This window comes from Polypterus senegalus, chromosome 9 (assembly GCF_016835505.1).
Source record: "Polypterus senegalus isolate Bchr_013 chromosome 9, ASM1683550v1, whole genome shotgun sequence".
Taxonomy (NCBI): Eukaryota; Metazoa; Chordata; class Cladistia; order Polypteriformes; family Polypteridae; genus Polypterus; species Polypterus senegalus.
In genome coordinates this window covers 176,247,687-176,263,414 of record NC_053162.1, presented here as the reverse complement: position 1 = coordinate 176,263,414, position 15,728 = coordinate 176,247,687, and the positions used below count along the sequence as shown (strand labels likewise).

The window sequence follows — 15,728 nt, the reverse complement described above, 5'->3', positions numbered from 1 at the left end:
TAAACTGTCCCAATATCTCATCCAGGTAGTTTTTTAAAGGTTGTCATCTAATTCTGTTTCATTGATTGGAGCCTGAGACGTGATTCGACTTTAGCGACTTTCAAAACTCGACTTGATGTTTTTTTGTAAAAAATAAGTGGATAGGACTGGCGAGCTCTGTTGGGCCGAATGGCCTGTTCTCGTCTAGAGTGTCCTAATGTTCTTAACATGTCCAACACCACCTCACCCTGGTCCATTCACATATACTTGGTATTGATGGCTCACTCGAAACCACCATTGGGTGAAAGGGCGATATATGGTGTGGTGTTGTAGCGAAGATGTTTTTACACCATGCCACATCGCCACATTGGACTACAGTGCTCAAAGAAACTGAGGGCCTGCTCTTCATGGCAACTTTCATCCAGCATCCTATCTCTTCATCAGCCTGAGTGAGGATGTCGATATAAGGCATGGTCTTGGTAGCTCACTTGACTGGTGATTGTTCCATTTGTCATCATCACCCCAACTGAATGAAAATAAAGAATCAGATGACATAACATAACATACCCGTTTAAGGACCACCAGACTCAAACCATTAAGTACCACTGCAGCCAGAGGCCAAACAGGATACATGATTTCACAATCCTGCTTGGCCAACCTTCTATATCCCTTCATCACCATAATCCTAGGCAAGTGTGTCCTAATGTTCTTAACATGTCCAGCACCACCTCACCCTAATGTTCTTAACCCACTTATTTAGTAATAAAGCAATATTTTTTTGGGCTTTGTTTTAGTTAGCTTTCTGTTATATCTTGTAAAAGAAAAAATGAATGCTTACAAGCTACTAAGGGTTAAAAGCTGACAAAGCTGTTTTGCTATCACGGCAATTTATTCCTACAGGGGTCTGTCTTAAGACAGGGTGCAGTAAGCTGACCGAGGACAACTTCCTCTTTAGGAACGCGTCTGATAGACACAGGAAAGATGACCTTTACTTCTTTAGGGCCCCCTCTGACACGTACACAAAACAGAAAGAGACGGCCGATTTGCGCAATGTAAGAAGAAATGTTTAGGTAAACTATAAGGGGAGGGAGAAGATATAAAAAAGCCGACTGAAAAAGGGGAACTTTGCACTTCTGCCTTGCAACGCATGAATCCCATGTACTCACCGGTGCCTGAATAAAGACTGATTGATTGAACTATTCCTGTCTTCCACGGGGGTTACTTCCACAATCTCAGCCAGGGTTCCTCCCCTAGCTGGGGTTCAGATTCATGGTTTATGTCACCTGGGTTCATATTTGATTCATTTCATTTATGTTTATTTACTATTGACTGTGGTGCAATGTTTCAACGCCTAGGTGCTGTTCCATGTATGAGAGAGGCGGGGCCACCTGCCAGTCAATCACCGCCAGGAATTTCCCCTCTGCCAATAAATCTGGAGGGTCTCTCACAGTTCCTGGCGGGTCATTGTAAATGTGCTAGCGAGTCGGTGAGTTTACTTCTGTTTAGTCTTTGATTTACCGGATTCTGGATTTTTGAACCTTCTGCTCAGTTTTTTTACTTTTCTTTGGATTCCATGTTGGGACTTTGTTCACCTCAAATAGCCCTGCTGGCAACTCCTTTATGCCTTTTGTGCTCTTTGGAGCTTCAAATTGTGACAGAGCTTTTCATTTTTATTATATTAAGATCCTGTGTTTGCCCTATCCATTCAAAATAGTGTGGTGCTGAGGTGTCACCCATTGCATGGCTGCGCTCGGATCCTAATTTGGGATCCTGAGGTGGTCCGTTGTGTGGTGGGTACAGTAACGTGCTATATAAGTGTGTGCTCCCAACCATAACCTCTCCTTAGTCAGGGTTTGATGGTAAATCAAAAGTGGGCTTTTTTTGGAATTGCTTTTGGAACTTACTTACTTTGGGGCTCCTAGTTCATAACACTTGTGTGTTACGATTCTGAACCCTAAAGTGCTTATTTTAGCAATAAACAGCTGCATTGTAGTTTTAATTGTGGGCCATTTTTTGCATTACTACAAATGTTTGTGATGCGCCATCTTTTGGAATGACAGAGACATAGCAACTGGACAAACACAAAGATAAACCGATACACACCTTTTGCTAAGGTGGATATTGCGCAGAAATCGCAAAATGAGAGCGGCACGATGGCACGGAGATGGCACTGCTGCCTCACAGTAAGGAGGCCAGGGTTTGCGTAACGGGTCCTCCCTGTATAGAGTTTGCATGTTCTCCCTGTGTTTGCATGGATTTCCTCTGAGTGCTCCGGTTTCCTCCCACAGTCCAGAGATATGCAGGTTAGGTGAATTGGTGATTCGTGTGTGTGTGTGTGTGTGTTTGCCGTGCAATGGACTGGCACCTTGTCCCGGGTTGGTTCCCTGCTTTTTGGGATAGGCTCCAGCACCCCACCCGTGACCCTGTTCAGGATGAATTGACAGTAGAATGAGCTTAAACAGTAACAGCATTTAGTCTGGGACGTCGGGAGGAACCATTAAATTGCCTGATAGCAGCAGGTAGAAAAGCCCCCCAGATTTGCTTCTTAGCAAACCATAGTGGAATGAGGTTGCGGGTAAAAGAGCTCCCAAGAGGGAGCACCTCCTGGAGGGGATTTTTCATGATGGCATCTAATTTTGCCACCATTCACTTTTCCATGACAGCTCCCAGTGTGTTCAGGGTTGGCCCTGTGATGGCTCATGCCTTCCTGGTAAGTTTGCTCAGTCATTGTGCATCTTTTGAACTCCTGTTGCTTCCCCAGTAGACCAAACAGACGTGAGCAGTGCCGGTCCTGGAGGGCCACAGTGGCTGCTGGTTTTCGTTCCTGCCCAATTGCATAATAAAAAAAAACAGTCCTTGCCAATTTCGGACCTTATTTAATTTAATGGCTTGGTAGTCTGCCATGTTAGGTTCTTATATCGTAGATTTCTTTCCTTTCCAAGGATATCATCCAAATGATTTGAGGCCTAAAACGGATCATTTTCAGTCAGTCACATGTTTCTTTTAAGTGTTTTATTCAACCAGACAGTGCAGGATGAATCCACACAGGTATAAATGGAAACAAGCAAGACGGAGAACTGCTGGCATCTTTTTGATTTGCACCTTATTGCTAATAAGGAGCTGTTCAAAACTGGGAATGCAGCTGTTTAAGACTGAAATAAGCAATTGAGGGTGGGGAACCTTAACAAGTGAGACCAGTAAATTGAAGCAGCAAAATGTCACTCGAGGAAGAAGTGCTTCATCAGCAATCATCGACTTCTCATTAAGAAACAACAACCTGCAGCCACTGCAGCCCTCCAGGGTTGACATTGCCCACCCCTGGCGCAGAACAACACACTGCCTATGATGGACCAGTAGAATGTTTCCATCAAGAACACTAGGGGGCTTCGCCCCCTGCTCGCTTCGCTTGCCAACCCTCCAGCTTGCTCTATGCTACGGGCCAGCCACTTCATGTCTCTGCCACTCGTGTATGTCGATTTCACTTTCACCAAACAACAAATCTTTTATTTCTCGTGGATACGCCTCTTCATTGAGAGGAAACACTACTTTTCCCTGATGGCAACACGAATTAGACGATCTACAAGTCTCCGACTTAAAGTTTAAAGCTGAACAATATCTACATACTTCTGTCATATCACCTATGTCCATATATTCGATCTCTTTTCGCTGTTCCGTTACTTCACCGAGTAATAATTTCCGTTTGTTTGTGCTAATGTGATCTTTACTCTCAGTTTTTTTGGAGACTTTCGAATTTTAGTACTTTCATTATCTCTAACCTGCTCTGCATGTGTATCGCGTCAACATTTTTGAATCTCTTTACGACATTCTACTTTGTCATCTACTCTTTGTCTTTTATTTCCGGCCCCGGCCGTGGTTAATTCTCTTGGCACAAAGTGTCGTCTCGCGGGACTTGAAAGTATCTCTCTGAAAAAGTCACGTCTCGTCCCAGGCTAAAAAGTCTCGTCTCGTCCCAGGATTTTTTTATATAACAGAGAGATAAGCTTTTAGTTAACTAATAAAATAAAAAAGAAGAAGAAGATAAAGCAGAATAGAGGAAAAAATGTGGGCAGAACTGTAGTAAAATAAAGGGGCTTGTCATGGAAAGAACAAATCGAATACACGGAGATTACATTATGAAGTTACGTTTAGTTTTCTGGGTTAGTACTAGGGTGTTGTACCGTGTTAGCCATTATGGATGTAGTGAGAAGTCAAGCAAAGTGACACCTTTTATTGGCTAAATAAAAAGATTACAATATGCCAGCTTTCGAGGCCCCTTCTTCAGGCGAGATGTAATACAGAAACTGGAGGTCCCTGTGTTTATATCCACACTGCGACATTTAAGATGTCTCACTTACAGGTTTTCTAATGTTGTATCTGTCCTAGTGTGTGTAAAAACACTGTTTTCTGGGTTAGAAAGGGAAGCCATCTTTTTTCGGTTCCTTTCAAGGCACTATATAAGAGGAAGTGAATTTGATGGCACCTACTGTGGGGGTCGCATTGTTTCCAGCATACACAGTGTGAGTTTATGAACCCTGACACCTTCCAGACTGTGAAGATCCGACTGCCGCAGCAAAACAGGGTTAAGTTGAAGTAAAAAGAAAACCAAAATCAAAGGACGATGGGTGCAGCAACTTGAGTTGCCAATCCACAGTGCATCCTGTGAGGCTTATCTGTGCTGCCCGGGAGATCAGTAAATACGACACTAAATGAATTAAGGAGATGGCCCGAGGAGCTGATTAGGACGGATAAGCCTGTAGTGAGAGCAAATAGAAACATCCGTATATTTTTAGATACTTGTGGTGTGTCTGACGTACTGCATAGCAATAATAAAATAAATAAATAAGCAACACAAGACTGGCACTTGTGTTTCCTTCTATCCAGGAGGAGGACGGCTCTTAAGGGTTTATGGTAGCTTTGCACAGACAAGCCAAAATAGGAACGCAGCCACATAGCTTAGCTGTCCTTGTGACCCTCTGACCCTGAGCTGTCACACAGAAAGGGCGCCAGATAAAATTTGGGCAGCACGCTGTGCCAGTTTGTGAGATACCAGGGAAACGCTGCAGACTGCGCCAAGTGTTGAACGCGAGCCCAGAGCCATCTAACGAAGGCACTGAGAAAGGGCGGATCGAGAAGAAGTCGACGCACACAGCTCTGTGGAGTCTGTTTATATATTCCAGTGTATGTGGGGGGGTGCGGGGGTGCCCCCCCGGCTGAGTAACTGAATAAAAATACAAGGAATGTGTGACAATAGGGAGCAGAGACAGCGTACATAAAGTGCAAAATCATACCCCAGTGTGACTGAAATGCACTAAAGGATGGGTGGGGTTGTTATCACCCAAGGCACATGAAAATGAGTGCTGGAAAAGTAAAAGGAGAGGAAGACAAGAATAAGCAAACAGGCCAGTAGCGGGCTGTGGTAAAACCGCAGCCTGTAGAACATGTAGAAGTCACTTTATTTTCCCCTTTTATTTGCTACCAGGTGGCACAGAGGAGCTGTGTACTCTTTCATTTTCAGAGAGAGCATCAGCTCAACTGCCTAATTCTGTTCTGTTCTATTCAAGGTGCTATATGAGATTAAGCATAATTGTCAATGCACTCAGGTATGAAGCATTAAATGCCAGCTAATACAGGGCATCTCAACCACTGGGTCACGAGTTGCCATCTTTGGGTTGTAAGCTCATATTAAAAACCTGTTTCAGTGGCTGTCTCGTCCACATTAGAAAGTCCCACCTTCCGTTATCTGTGCGCTGCTCATTCAAATCGCGGTTGCTTCACCAATGATTCAGGTTTATTTTCGGTTTCTCTTAACGCTCGGCCCAACAAGGTTGCCAACCTTATCAGCCTTTCTGGGGTCGCAGCCCACATTTTCTCATGTGTGCTTGCAATGTACCAATTCCCACCTTGGTTAATTGAGCGCAATCATCGGAACGACTTAAAGTAAGGGGGAGTCAACAGGGCCGGATTAAGACGAAGTTGGGCCTGATGCTGCAGTGCAAAAAAAGGCCTATTTTTTCTCAGCATTGGTGCCTGTGCATTCGACACTCACCGTACACGCGCACTCAGACCCACCAAGGAGCCTTAATCGCTTACGACGCAACCAGCCAGCCTTTATAGAACATGAATAATAATAACGACGTAGTATCGTAACAACTTGAGATTAACTTCAAACTATGTAACATCAACATTCAATAGCAATTGTCTGAAAAGTGCACTTAATGCAGAAAACCTAACAATGAAATACACAAAATTTCACAATTCTCTTATGAAACAGAGTAAGAAAAAATGAATTTGTAGAGACATTGGGTCAAAGTGACTCAGTTCAGGCTCTTGAGGGTAAAAATTTGTCCACAATTTAAATTTCATAATAGACCAGAATCCTGTCGAGGATTTTAAAAATTCTAAACATCCATGCGGGGCCTGCGGGCCGGCTTTTAGTTTTACCTTTACAGATAGCCATTTAAATAGCCATCGATTTTTACTGTACAACTAAATTTCAAGGTGAAAAATTTACTACGTGGCACTTACCGAACGATAATAAAGTGGCAAGAATACCCAAGATATTGAAAAAAACGCAGCTAAATTACTAAGTAAACTGTTTAACGTAAAATTGATAGCATTAACTTGAACGACATTATAGTTATGTCACAGCGCAAAGAAGATAGATAGATAGATAGATAGATAGATAGATAGATAGATAGATAGATAGATAGAGTGAAAGGCACTATACAATAGATAGATAGATAGATAGAGTGAAAGGCACTATATAATAGATAGATAGATAGATAGAGTGAAAGGCACTATACAATAGATAGATAGATAGATAGATAGATAGATAGATAGATAGATAGATAGATAGATAGATAGATAGAGTGAAAGGCACTATATAATAGATAGATAGATAGATAGATAGATAGATAGATAGATAGATAGATAGATAGATAGATAGATAGATAGATACTTTATTAATCCCAAGGGGAAATTCACATAATCCAGCAGCAGCATACTGATACAAAGAAACAATATTAAATTAAATAGTAATAAAAATTAAAAAAATTAAGATAAAATTAATGTTCGCATTTACTCCCCCGGGTGGAATTGAAGAGTCGCATAGTGTGGGGGAGGAACGATCTCGTCAGTCTGTCATTGGAGCAGGACGGTGACAAAAGTCTGTCACTGAAGCTACTCCTCTGCCTGGAGATGATCCTGTTCAGTGGATGCAGTGGATTCTTCATGATTGACAGGAGTTTGCTTAATGCCCGTCGCTCTGCCACAGATGTTAAACTGTCCAACTTTACTCCTACAATACAGAACAATGGTAACTGTATAATAAGTAATGCTGTGTCTAGGCGTCTGAAAGTCGGACTCCAAATTTCATTCTAAGAATTATTTTGAGGTTAATATAGCAAAGGAAAACCGTTCAGCTTCTGGAAAATTCTCACCTGTTTTCATCTGGGCCTATTTCAGGAATGGGCCTAATGCTGCAGCATCAATAGCACCCACCTTAATCCGGCCCTGGGAGTCAACAGGGTCCCCCTTGGTTAACTGAGTGCACTCACTGGAGTTGAGCCTGACCATCATGGTGAGGGAGGGGGGTTAATTGAGGGTGATCATCAGAGTAGCGACCCACCGTGCTGCCCACCGTGACCCACTACCATTATAAATGACCAGTAACGGCGCACTGCACAATAGCATGCAGTGAATCCACTTGACTTAAGTATTCCTAGTTTTCATCCTCATTCTCTGTACGTTTATCATTCGTTTGCTCAGAGGCTCTTTTCTCCACCCTAGTGGCCCTCTTCTTCTCTTCTTTTGTCAACATCTTTTTGCGTCAAAACTGATTGTCAGTGTTTGTATTGCAATTACTTAGTACATTTTGTTTAATTTTTTTCACTTAAGCTGGCACTTAAGTCTTCAATCTGCCACAAGAATGATTTAAGATATGAAGAAGGAAGTGACGGCAAAGGTGGTAGGGATGAGAATGGCACCCATATGCATGCACCACAAAGCTGCCCTGCTGGCTTCTGCCCAAAGTTGATTCTATAATAAAATAAAAATAAAAAGAGGAATAACCTTGGAGGTCAATCATCACCCGAAAAGTGGACAGTAGAGGTCACGTAGTGTATGTGTACCAAATTCCAGGTCAATCGGTCAAAATGTTTGCGAGCTACAGGTGAGTTAAAATTCTGGACAGACAAACAAACAGCCACTTTAGTGTATTATATATATATAAAGATAGCAACTTGCAAGCAACCGGTGGCTGCTCATCTCCCAGTTCGAATTGATTTTCCCATTCATAATCGACACTTGATTTACAGAGGGGGACCAACACTTCAGTTTCCCCATTGGGTGGTCAATGAACATAAAAAGAGAAAACTGTGTCTCAAGATCAGCGTTGTCTGCTCAAAAAAAAAAAAAATAGACTGCCCCTAGAGGAGAGAAAGGGCATAACAGTGTGGCACAATTACTCACTGAAATTTTAGAGGTCACATTATGAATTTCCGTTCATAATGTTTTCTGGGTTAGAAAGGGACTCCATCTTTTTTCTGTTCCTTTCAAGGCACAATATAAGAAGAGGTGAATTTGCTCGCACCAATATAAAGAATGCATTTCATGAAATACTGTCCAGGTCTGACATTGTTAGACTGCCCCCTAGAGGAGGGATTTGGCACCACATTCTGACACAGTGGTCATTTAAGAAGCCACCTTATGATTCCTTCTTTGTTTCCAGATGAACAAAAACCCCATTGCCTCCCGGCTGAACTTGAATTAATCTCAAGTGTTCACCACCTTCATGTCAGTATTTAGTAGATGACAGCCTTGACTCTGTGCTCTGTCAGCTCTGCCATTTTCCTGTTTCTTCTTTACTAAACTGCTCAGCTCTGTCGGTTGTCATGGTGATCCTGAGTAAACAATCTTTGTCAAGTCCATTATAAATTCTCCAATGGACTGAGATCTGGACTCTGACTCAGCTACTCCAGGACGTTCACATTGTTGTTTTTCTACTCGGGCTTGTTGTCTTAATAGTCTTCTGCCAAGGAGCAGGTTTCTTGCAGACTCCATCTGGTTTTCCTGCAGGACTTCCTTGTATTTTGCTCCGTTCACTTCCCCCTCACAAGTCTTCCAGGGCCTGCTGCAGAGAAGCATCCCCACAGCCTGATGCTGCCACCACCATGCTTCACGGTAGGAATAATGTGTTTGTAATAATGTGTGCTGTAACGTGGCGTTTAGCTTGATGGCCAAAAAGCTCTATTTGGTTGGCTTCAGACCATTGAAACCTGCTTCTGGCTATTTGCAGAGTCTCCCATGTGCCTTCTGCGGAAATGCCCTGTGTGATTTTTTTCTCTTTGCCACTCTCGTATAAAGCTGGCTAGAGAAACCCAGGGCACAGTTGTTGTGTGCACAATCTTATCCACTGTAGCTTGTCACTCCTTCAGAGTTCTCAGAGATCTCTTGGTGGCCTTCCTCACTTGTCTTCTTCAGTTCTTGTGGACAGCCTGCTCTAGCAGATATCCACTTGCACCATACTCTTTCCAAGTCAAGTGGCGCTATTGGCATACCATCCATACACCATATTGCATCCCCCATTGTATGCATGAAATAGCATACAAGGGGGAAAATAAATATTAAACACATCGTTTTTCTCAGTCAAAGATTTCTAATGGGGCTATTGACATGAAATTTCACCAGATGTCGGTAACAACCCAAGTAATCCACACATGCAAAAAAATCAAAACAAGTAAGCCCATAAATTAAGTTGTGTGTAATAAAGTGGAATGGCACAGGGGGAATACGTAGTGAACACATTTACTGAAATTTATTTCATACTTAGTAGAAAAGCCTTTGTTGGTAATGACAGCTTCAAGATGCCTCCTGTAAGGAGAAACGAGTTGCATGCATTGTTCTGGTGTGATTTCTGGCCCATTCTTCCACACAATCTCGAAGGTTTCCGGTGGCCTCTTCTATGAACTCTGATCTTCAGTTCTTTCCATAGATTTTCAATTGGATTCAAGCCGGATGATTGACTGGGCTATTCTAGAAGCTTTATTATCTTTCTCTGAAACCAATTGAGAGTTTCCTTGGCTGTGTGTTTGGGTTCCTCGTCTTGCTGAAATGCCCCCCCTCGTTTCATCTTCAGCATCCTGGTAGATAGCAGCAGATTCTTAACAAGAATGTCTCGGTATATTTCTCCATTCATTCTTCCTTCAATTATATGAGGTCTGCTAGTACCATATACTGAAAAACAGTCCCCCTCCATGATGTTCTACCTCTCAACTTCACTATTGGTGTGGTGTTTATGGGGGGATGCGCAGTGCCAGTTCTCATCCAAACATGGTGTGTGCAATGACATCCAAAGAGTTCAATTTTGGTCTCCTCTGACCAGACTGTTCTCCCAATATTTCATTGGCTTGTCCAAATGTTGTTTCAACGAGCTTCAACAAGCTTTTTCTTCAGCATTGGACTGTTGAGTGGTGAGCATGCATAGAGGCCATGGTAGTTGAGTGCATTACCTCTTGTATTCTTTGAAGCAAATGGACCTGCTAATTCCAGGTCTTTCTGAAGCTCTCCACAAGCGAGTGGTCCTTAGCTCTTGGACAATTTTTCCAATTATTCTTTTGACTCCTCTATCAGAAATCTTATGAGGAGCACCTGGTCATGGCCAGTTTATTATCCAGTCCACTTCCGGATTATGGCCCCAATGTGCCTGCTGGAACATTCAGAAGTTTAGAAATATGTCTGTCACCAATGCCATCGGTATGTTTTGCAACAACTACTTTTACCCATCATGAGATGCTTCTTGTGTGACACCTTGGTAATGAGAAACCTTTTTATAGGCCATCAATCTCAGGATTGCTTTCTAAATACTGACAGATGTCAGCTGGTGTCTTGGCTTTCCAGGCCTTTTTGCACCTCCTTTTCTTCATGTGTTCAATACTTTTTTCCATGTGCCATTCCACTTTCTTACACATAATTTATGGACTTACTTGTTTTGATTTCTTTACATGTGTGGATTGCTTGGGTTGTCACCAACATCTGGTGAAAATTTCATGTCAATAGCCCCATCCATCCATTATCCAATCCGCTATATCCTAACTACAGGGTCAGGGGGGTCTGCTGGAGCCAATCACAGGGTGCAAGGCAGGAAACAAACCCCGGGCAGGGCGCCAGCCCACCACAGGGTGTGCACACACACACACACACACACACCAAGCACACACTAGGGCTAATTTAGAATCACCAATGCACCTAACAGGCATGTCTTTGGACTGTGGGAGGAAACCCACGCAGACACGGGGAGAACATGATGCAAACTCCACGCAGGGAGGACCCTGGAAGCGAACCTGGGTCTCCTAACTGCGAGGCAACAGCACTGCGCCACCGTGCCACCCTCCATTTGGAATATATTTACTGAAATAAACGTTCAATACTTATTTTCCCTGCTGTACCTGAGGACTGTGGTGCAACATATACAAGAACACAGGACAAATGCAAGACAGGTATAGAACTATACTATACTATAAGAAGATAAGAAAAAATATGTAAGTGAATAGATAGTAATAATGTGAAATAATTACTAATAAATAATAACAACAACTAATAATAAAAAACAATAGTAGAAACAAGTGACAGAAATGTACTGCATATTAATTAGCTAGCTGCTAGGTACAGATCTGAGGGCAGGGGGGCAGTACAGCATTCAAAGTTCAGACAGCCACAGGGTAGAAGCTGTGGCAGAACCTGGCAGAGCTGGTTTGGATGCTACAGGGCCTTCTGCCAGATGAAAGTGGAACAAGACGGGCCAGGGGAGGTGTGGGAGCGGTCCTTCATATTGCTACAGGGTTTGCGGATGCATCGCTTCATAAAGATGCCTGTAATTCCATTTCTTCATGACTGACTTAACTGGATATTCAGTGACTTGGGAGATTTTCTAGTCTCCATTCCTTGACATGTGTTTTTCATAGAGTTGGATGGAGTCTTCATTGTGTTGGTTAGTCCACCATACTGACTCACCACAAGCAGGATCTTCCACATTCAGTTGCCTTTTAGAAGCACTGCTGCTGCCTATAAGCAATCCAGAATTTCAGGTTGTCCCAAGATATTGCAGACCAAACTACCCCTATGGGAAAGTACAACACCTTTGTAACCCTTTTGGGACCTTCACTATTTAACAGGGCCCTGTCAGCCACATAGGGAGTGACGTTGCTGCCACCTGCTGGCCAGGAACAATTCAGCTAGCTTCCTTCCAGACCTCAAAGACTGTTCTTTTATTCTCAAAAACAGGTAACTGAATAATTTAAAAAATATGTGCTCTTGCCCTATGTGTATCTTCAGGGCCTTTCCTCAGTATCCGTGTGTGTCTGAACCTCTGTTGACCGACACTCCGTCTCTCAAGCGTGTTCCCATAAAGCCAGCTTCTCAGGCCTTGTCATTATTTTCGAGACACCTTTCTCGCCTCTTGTCCAGTTTTATACATCTCGACTTTGAAGGTGTGCCTCCTATGTCATCTTTCATCCTTTTGTGTCTCACACTAACACTTCCTCTTCTGATCACGTCACCAAAGCCAAACTGACAAATCACATCGAAGTCAAAATGACTAATCAGATTGCTCTGAGGGACTGGACGCCCCTTAATGTTAACCTTAATGTTTTACCGTATAGGACAGTGGTGGCGAACCTATGGCATGTGTGCCAAAGGGGGCACTCAGAGCCCTCTCAGTGGGCACGCGCGCCGTCGCCCGAGCACAGAGTTCGTTACTATAAAGCCAGAGGAATGCGGGGCCGGGCTGCTCCCCTCACCGCTTCCCCTCTTCAAGGCGGAGGACTTTTCTCACATCACCCGCCCCTCTGCCCAGCAGCCCAATGGGAGCGCGTCCTTCCTCTCCTGTCTGGGGTAAGGCGGGCGGCACACATGTTGCTTGAGGGTGCGGCACGGACTGCAGCCTTTTGAGTCTGTGATTCCCGTGGTGGGGTTGGAGGGGATGTGGTATAGCGGGTCCACAGCTCAAAATTGAAAAGGCCAGTTTTAACAGATAATTGCCGCACTCGCGGCTTAAAGGGTTATGGTAGAGTGGCCGGAGCGGTTTCCGGGAGCTTTGTGATGCGGGCAGTCCTCGCTTAAGCGCACAGGTGAGGAGTCGTCCGCATCTGTAATTATCGTTGTTGAGTTGTTAATCGCCACACCTGATCCACGACCCGTAATATATAATGGAAGCTTTGGGGGCGGAGCTTAATAGGGAAGACCTGCGTGAAACACTTGAGAGGATCGAAGGGATGACAAAGGACAGCACAGTTAGTTATGAAAATGAAATCCTTAAAGTGTGGAATTCTCTGCCAAATAATCTTAAGTCAATGAAGGCACTTGAGATTGCTTTCCTTACTTTGTTTGGAACATCTTATGCTTGTGCGCAGCTGTTTTCAGCTTTGAATTAAATCAAATCTGACACCAGAAACAGACTAACAGATGACCTGAGTGCTGCATGTGTTGCTGTCAAGCTTAGAAAGTATGAGCCAAGGTTAGACAAATTATCAGCATGCATACAACAGCAAAAAGCACATTAATTGTTCAAAAGCATACCGAATGCAAACTTTTACCTTTCAACAAAAAGTTGTTTGTATCATTGAAAGCTCCGCTATTATGTTTTTCTTTTAAGACAAAAGATGTTAATGTATGAGTTGCTTTTCTAAACTAAAAGCTCAGTAGATAGACAGACAGAGCATCAGTATTGGCAGTTCAGTCCAATTTATCATCCAGCTGCACTCCCAGGTATTTATAGGTCTGCACCTTCTGCACAGTCACCTCTGATGATCACGGGGTCCATGAGGGGCCTGGGCCTCCTAAAATCCACCACCAGCTTCTTGGTTATGCTGGTGTTCAGTTTTAGGTGGTATTCAGGTTAAATTGCCATGTTGGCACTTTGCGATAAATAAGTGGGTTTTGGATTGCAGTTTGGGCACTTGGTTTCTAAATGGTTCGCCATCACTGGTATAGGAGATCCACTGAGTGTTTTTAGGGTCTGTGTCCTCCAATTCCAATTGGTTTCAAAGGAGCTAACCAAAGTCTTTCAACTTTTGCATTATTTTACCTATTAGATGTAACATTTTTTTCTAAAACTACTGAAGTGACTTCTAGTGAAATTTTACTGTCTTTTTTTTTTTTTTTTAGGGTCATGATGTTCGAAGACAAAGCAAATGGAAGCAGCATCAAACCAACAGGTCCTCCTCCTAAAAGGGACATCGCAAGCCTTCCATAGGCAGACATCAAGAGCCGCAACTTTAGGGAAACAGGGACCAAGCTTTACTCTGTCCTGTGCATTGTCATTCTCTAGGCTTATACAGTACTCAGTGTGCAGCCATCTTTTTAACTAAAGATGTGTTAAAGATGGCAAGGACTCCATCATCAGGAGCCTGCTGCTGCTATGCAAAAAGAAAAAGTCTGAAAACAAGTATCAATAGCTGAATAGCATTCTCTACAGAAATATTAAACAAATGCGTGTGTGCGTGCGTGTGTGTATATACATATACAGTATATAAGTTCATACAGTATGTGTATGTATGTATGTATGTAAAGCATATACTTTGTTTAGTAGATCAGTACAGACAGAGGGCCTCCTAGGGGTTCTTCACTGCTGAATAAACTGCCAAGGAGAACTAAACAAACATCAAAAAAAAAATTAAAGCAGAAGGGATGATTATAGGGAGAAATACAAAAGTGGTGTACTGAAAATGGATGCAACAAAGGCCCCTGGCTGGGTGAGGTGGCTCACCTGCTTGCCCGCTCTTCAAACATCAGAACACAACTCTCCCTTTACCCATCTAGTTTCGCTCTCTTAAATCCTCTATCAATTTAATATTTTCATCTGCTAAACCTCGCAACTACAAACTCAAAAGACTTTCAAATCCCATACCGCAGTTATTTCTGCAGCCAACAATGGAATTTCTCTGGCATTCAGAATTCAGTGGCTGCCAGGTCAGAGAGGCTTCGAGGTCATTAAACCTCGGAGTTTCTTTCATTTTCTTAAAGGGACAAGTATCTTTTAAGAACTTCTGGGCATCCTTGCTTTTTGTAATTAACTACAGTGTCCTACCAACTCTCCATGTGCTGGCTTTTCTGCACAGTCTCTTCTAAGACCCTGCTCCTGCCCATTGTCCATCTAATGCCATTGCTACCTTGGCACATATAGCCGTTCTTGAATCCATTTTGAGGTTCTGCTTTGATTGCATGTGTGTGTATGCCTTTGGTTGTGTGGAACTGTTTTTAAAAATGCAGATGCTCACCTGAAATGTTCTTACCTGTAGTGGTGAGATGATCTATGCCAGCATCACCATCCTCTCCTCTCTTCCCACTCTCCATATTCCCAGTCTCTGAACTCCTTTGATTTCTTAAAGGGACAGGATATGAGGCCCCCTCGCCACACTGAGTCTCAGTTTGAAGCCATCTGTAAGGAAATGTAGAGCACCTTTAGAGGGTATTCGGACCCGTCACTTTTCACACATGTTGCTATGATGCAGCCTTGTGCCCGAATCATTTAATTTCATTTTTATTTCCCATCAAGGACACTCGATACCCCATACTGACAAAATGAAAAACAGGATTTTAGAATTTTTTGCAAATGTTTCAAAAACAGACAACTATAATATCCCATTGACACAAGTATTAAGACTTTTCACTCAGTTGCTTACTTGAAGCCCCTCTGGCAGTGAGTCAAGTCTGGGGTTGTCTTGGGTTTGATGCAACAGGCTTCACACACCTGG

At 43.1% G+C, this 15,728-nt stretch overlaps 1 protein-coding gene across 1 annotated transcript in view; it reads left to right on the top strand.

The window, feature by feature from the left end:
- The window catches only part of aif1l (allograft inflammatory factor 1-like), a 63,343-nt gene extending 47,844 nt beyond the window's left edge, over nt 1–15,499 (top strand). Inside the window, exon 6 of the mRNA XM_039764393.1 lies at nt 14,140–15,499. Within this exon, the coding sequence (XP_039620327.1) occupies nt 14,140–14,227 (88 nt within the window). The 3' untranslated portion in view covers nt 14,228–15,499. The remainder of the gene's footprint in view (nt 1–14,139) is intronic.
- Nucleotides 15,500–15,728: the final 229 nt, after the last annotated feature.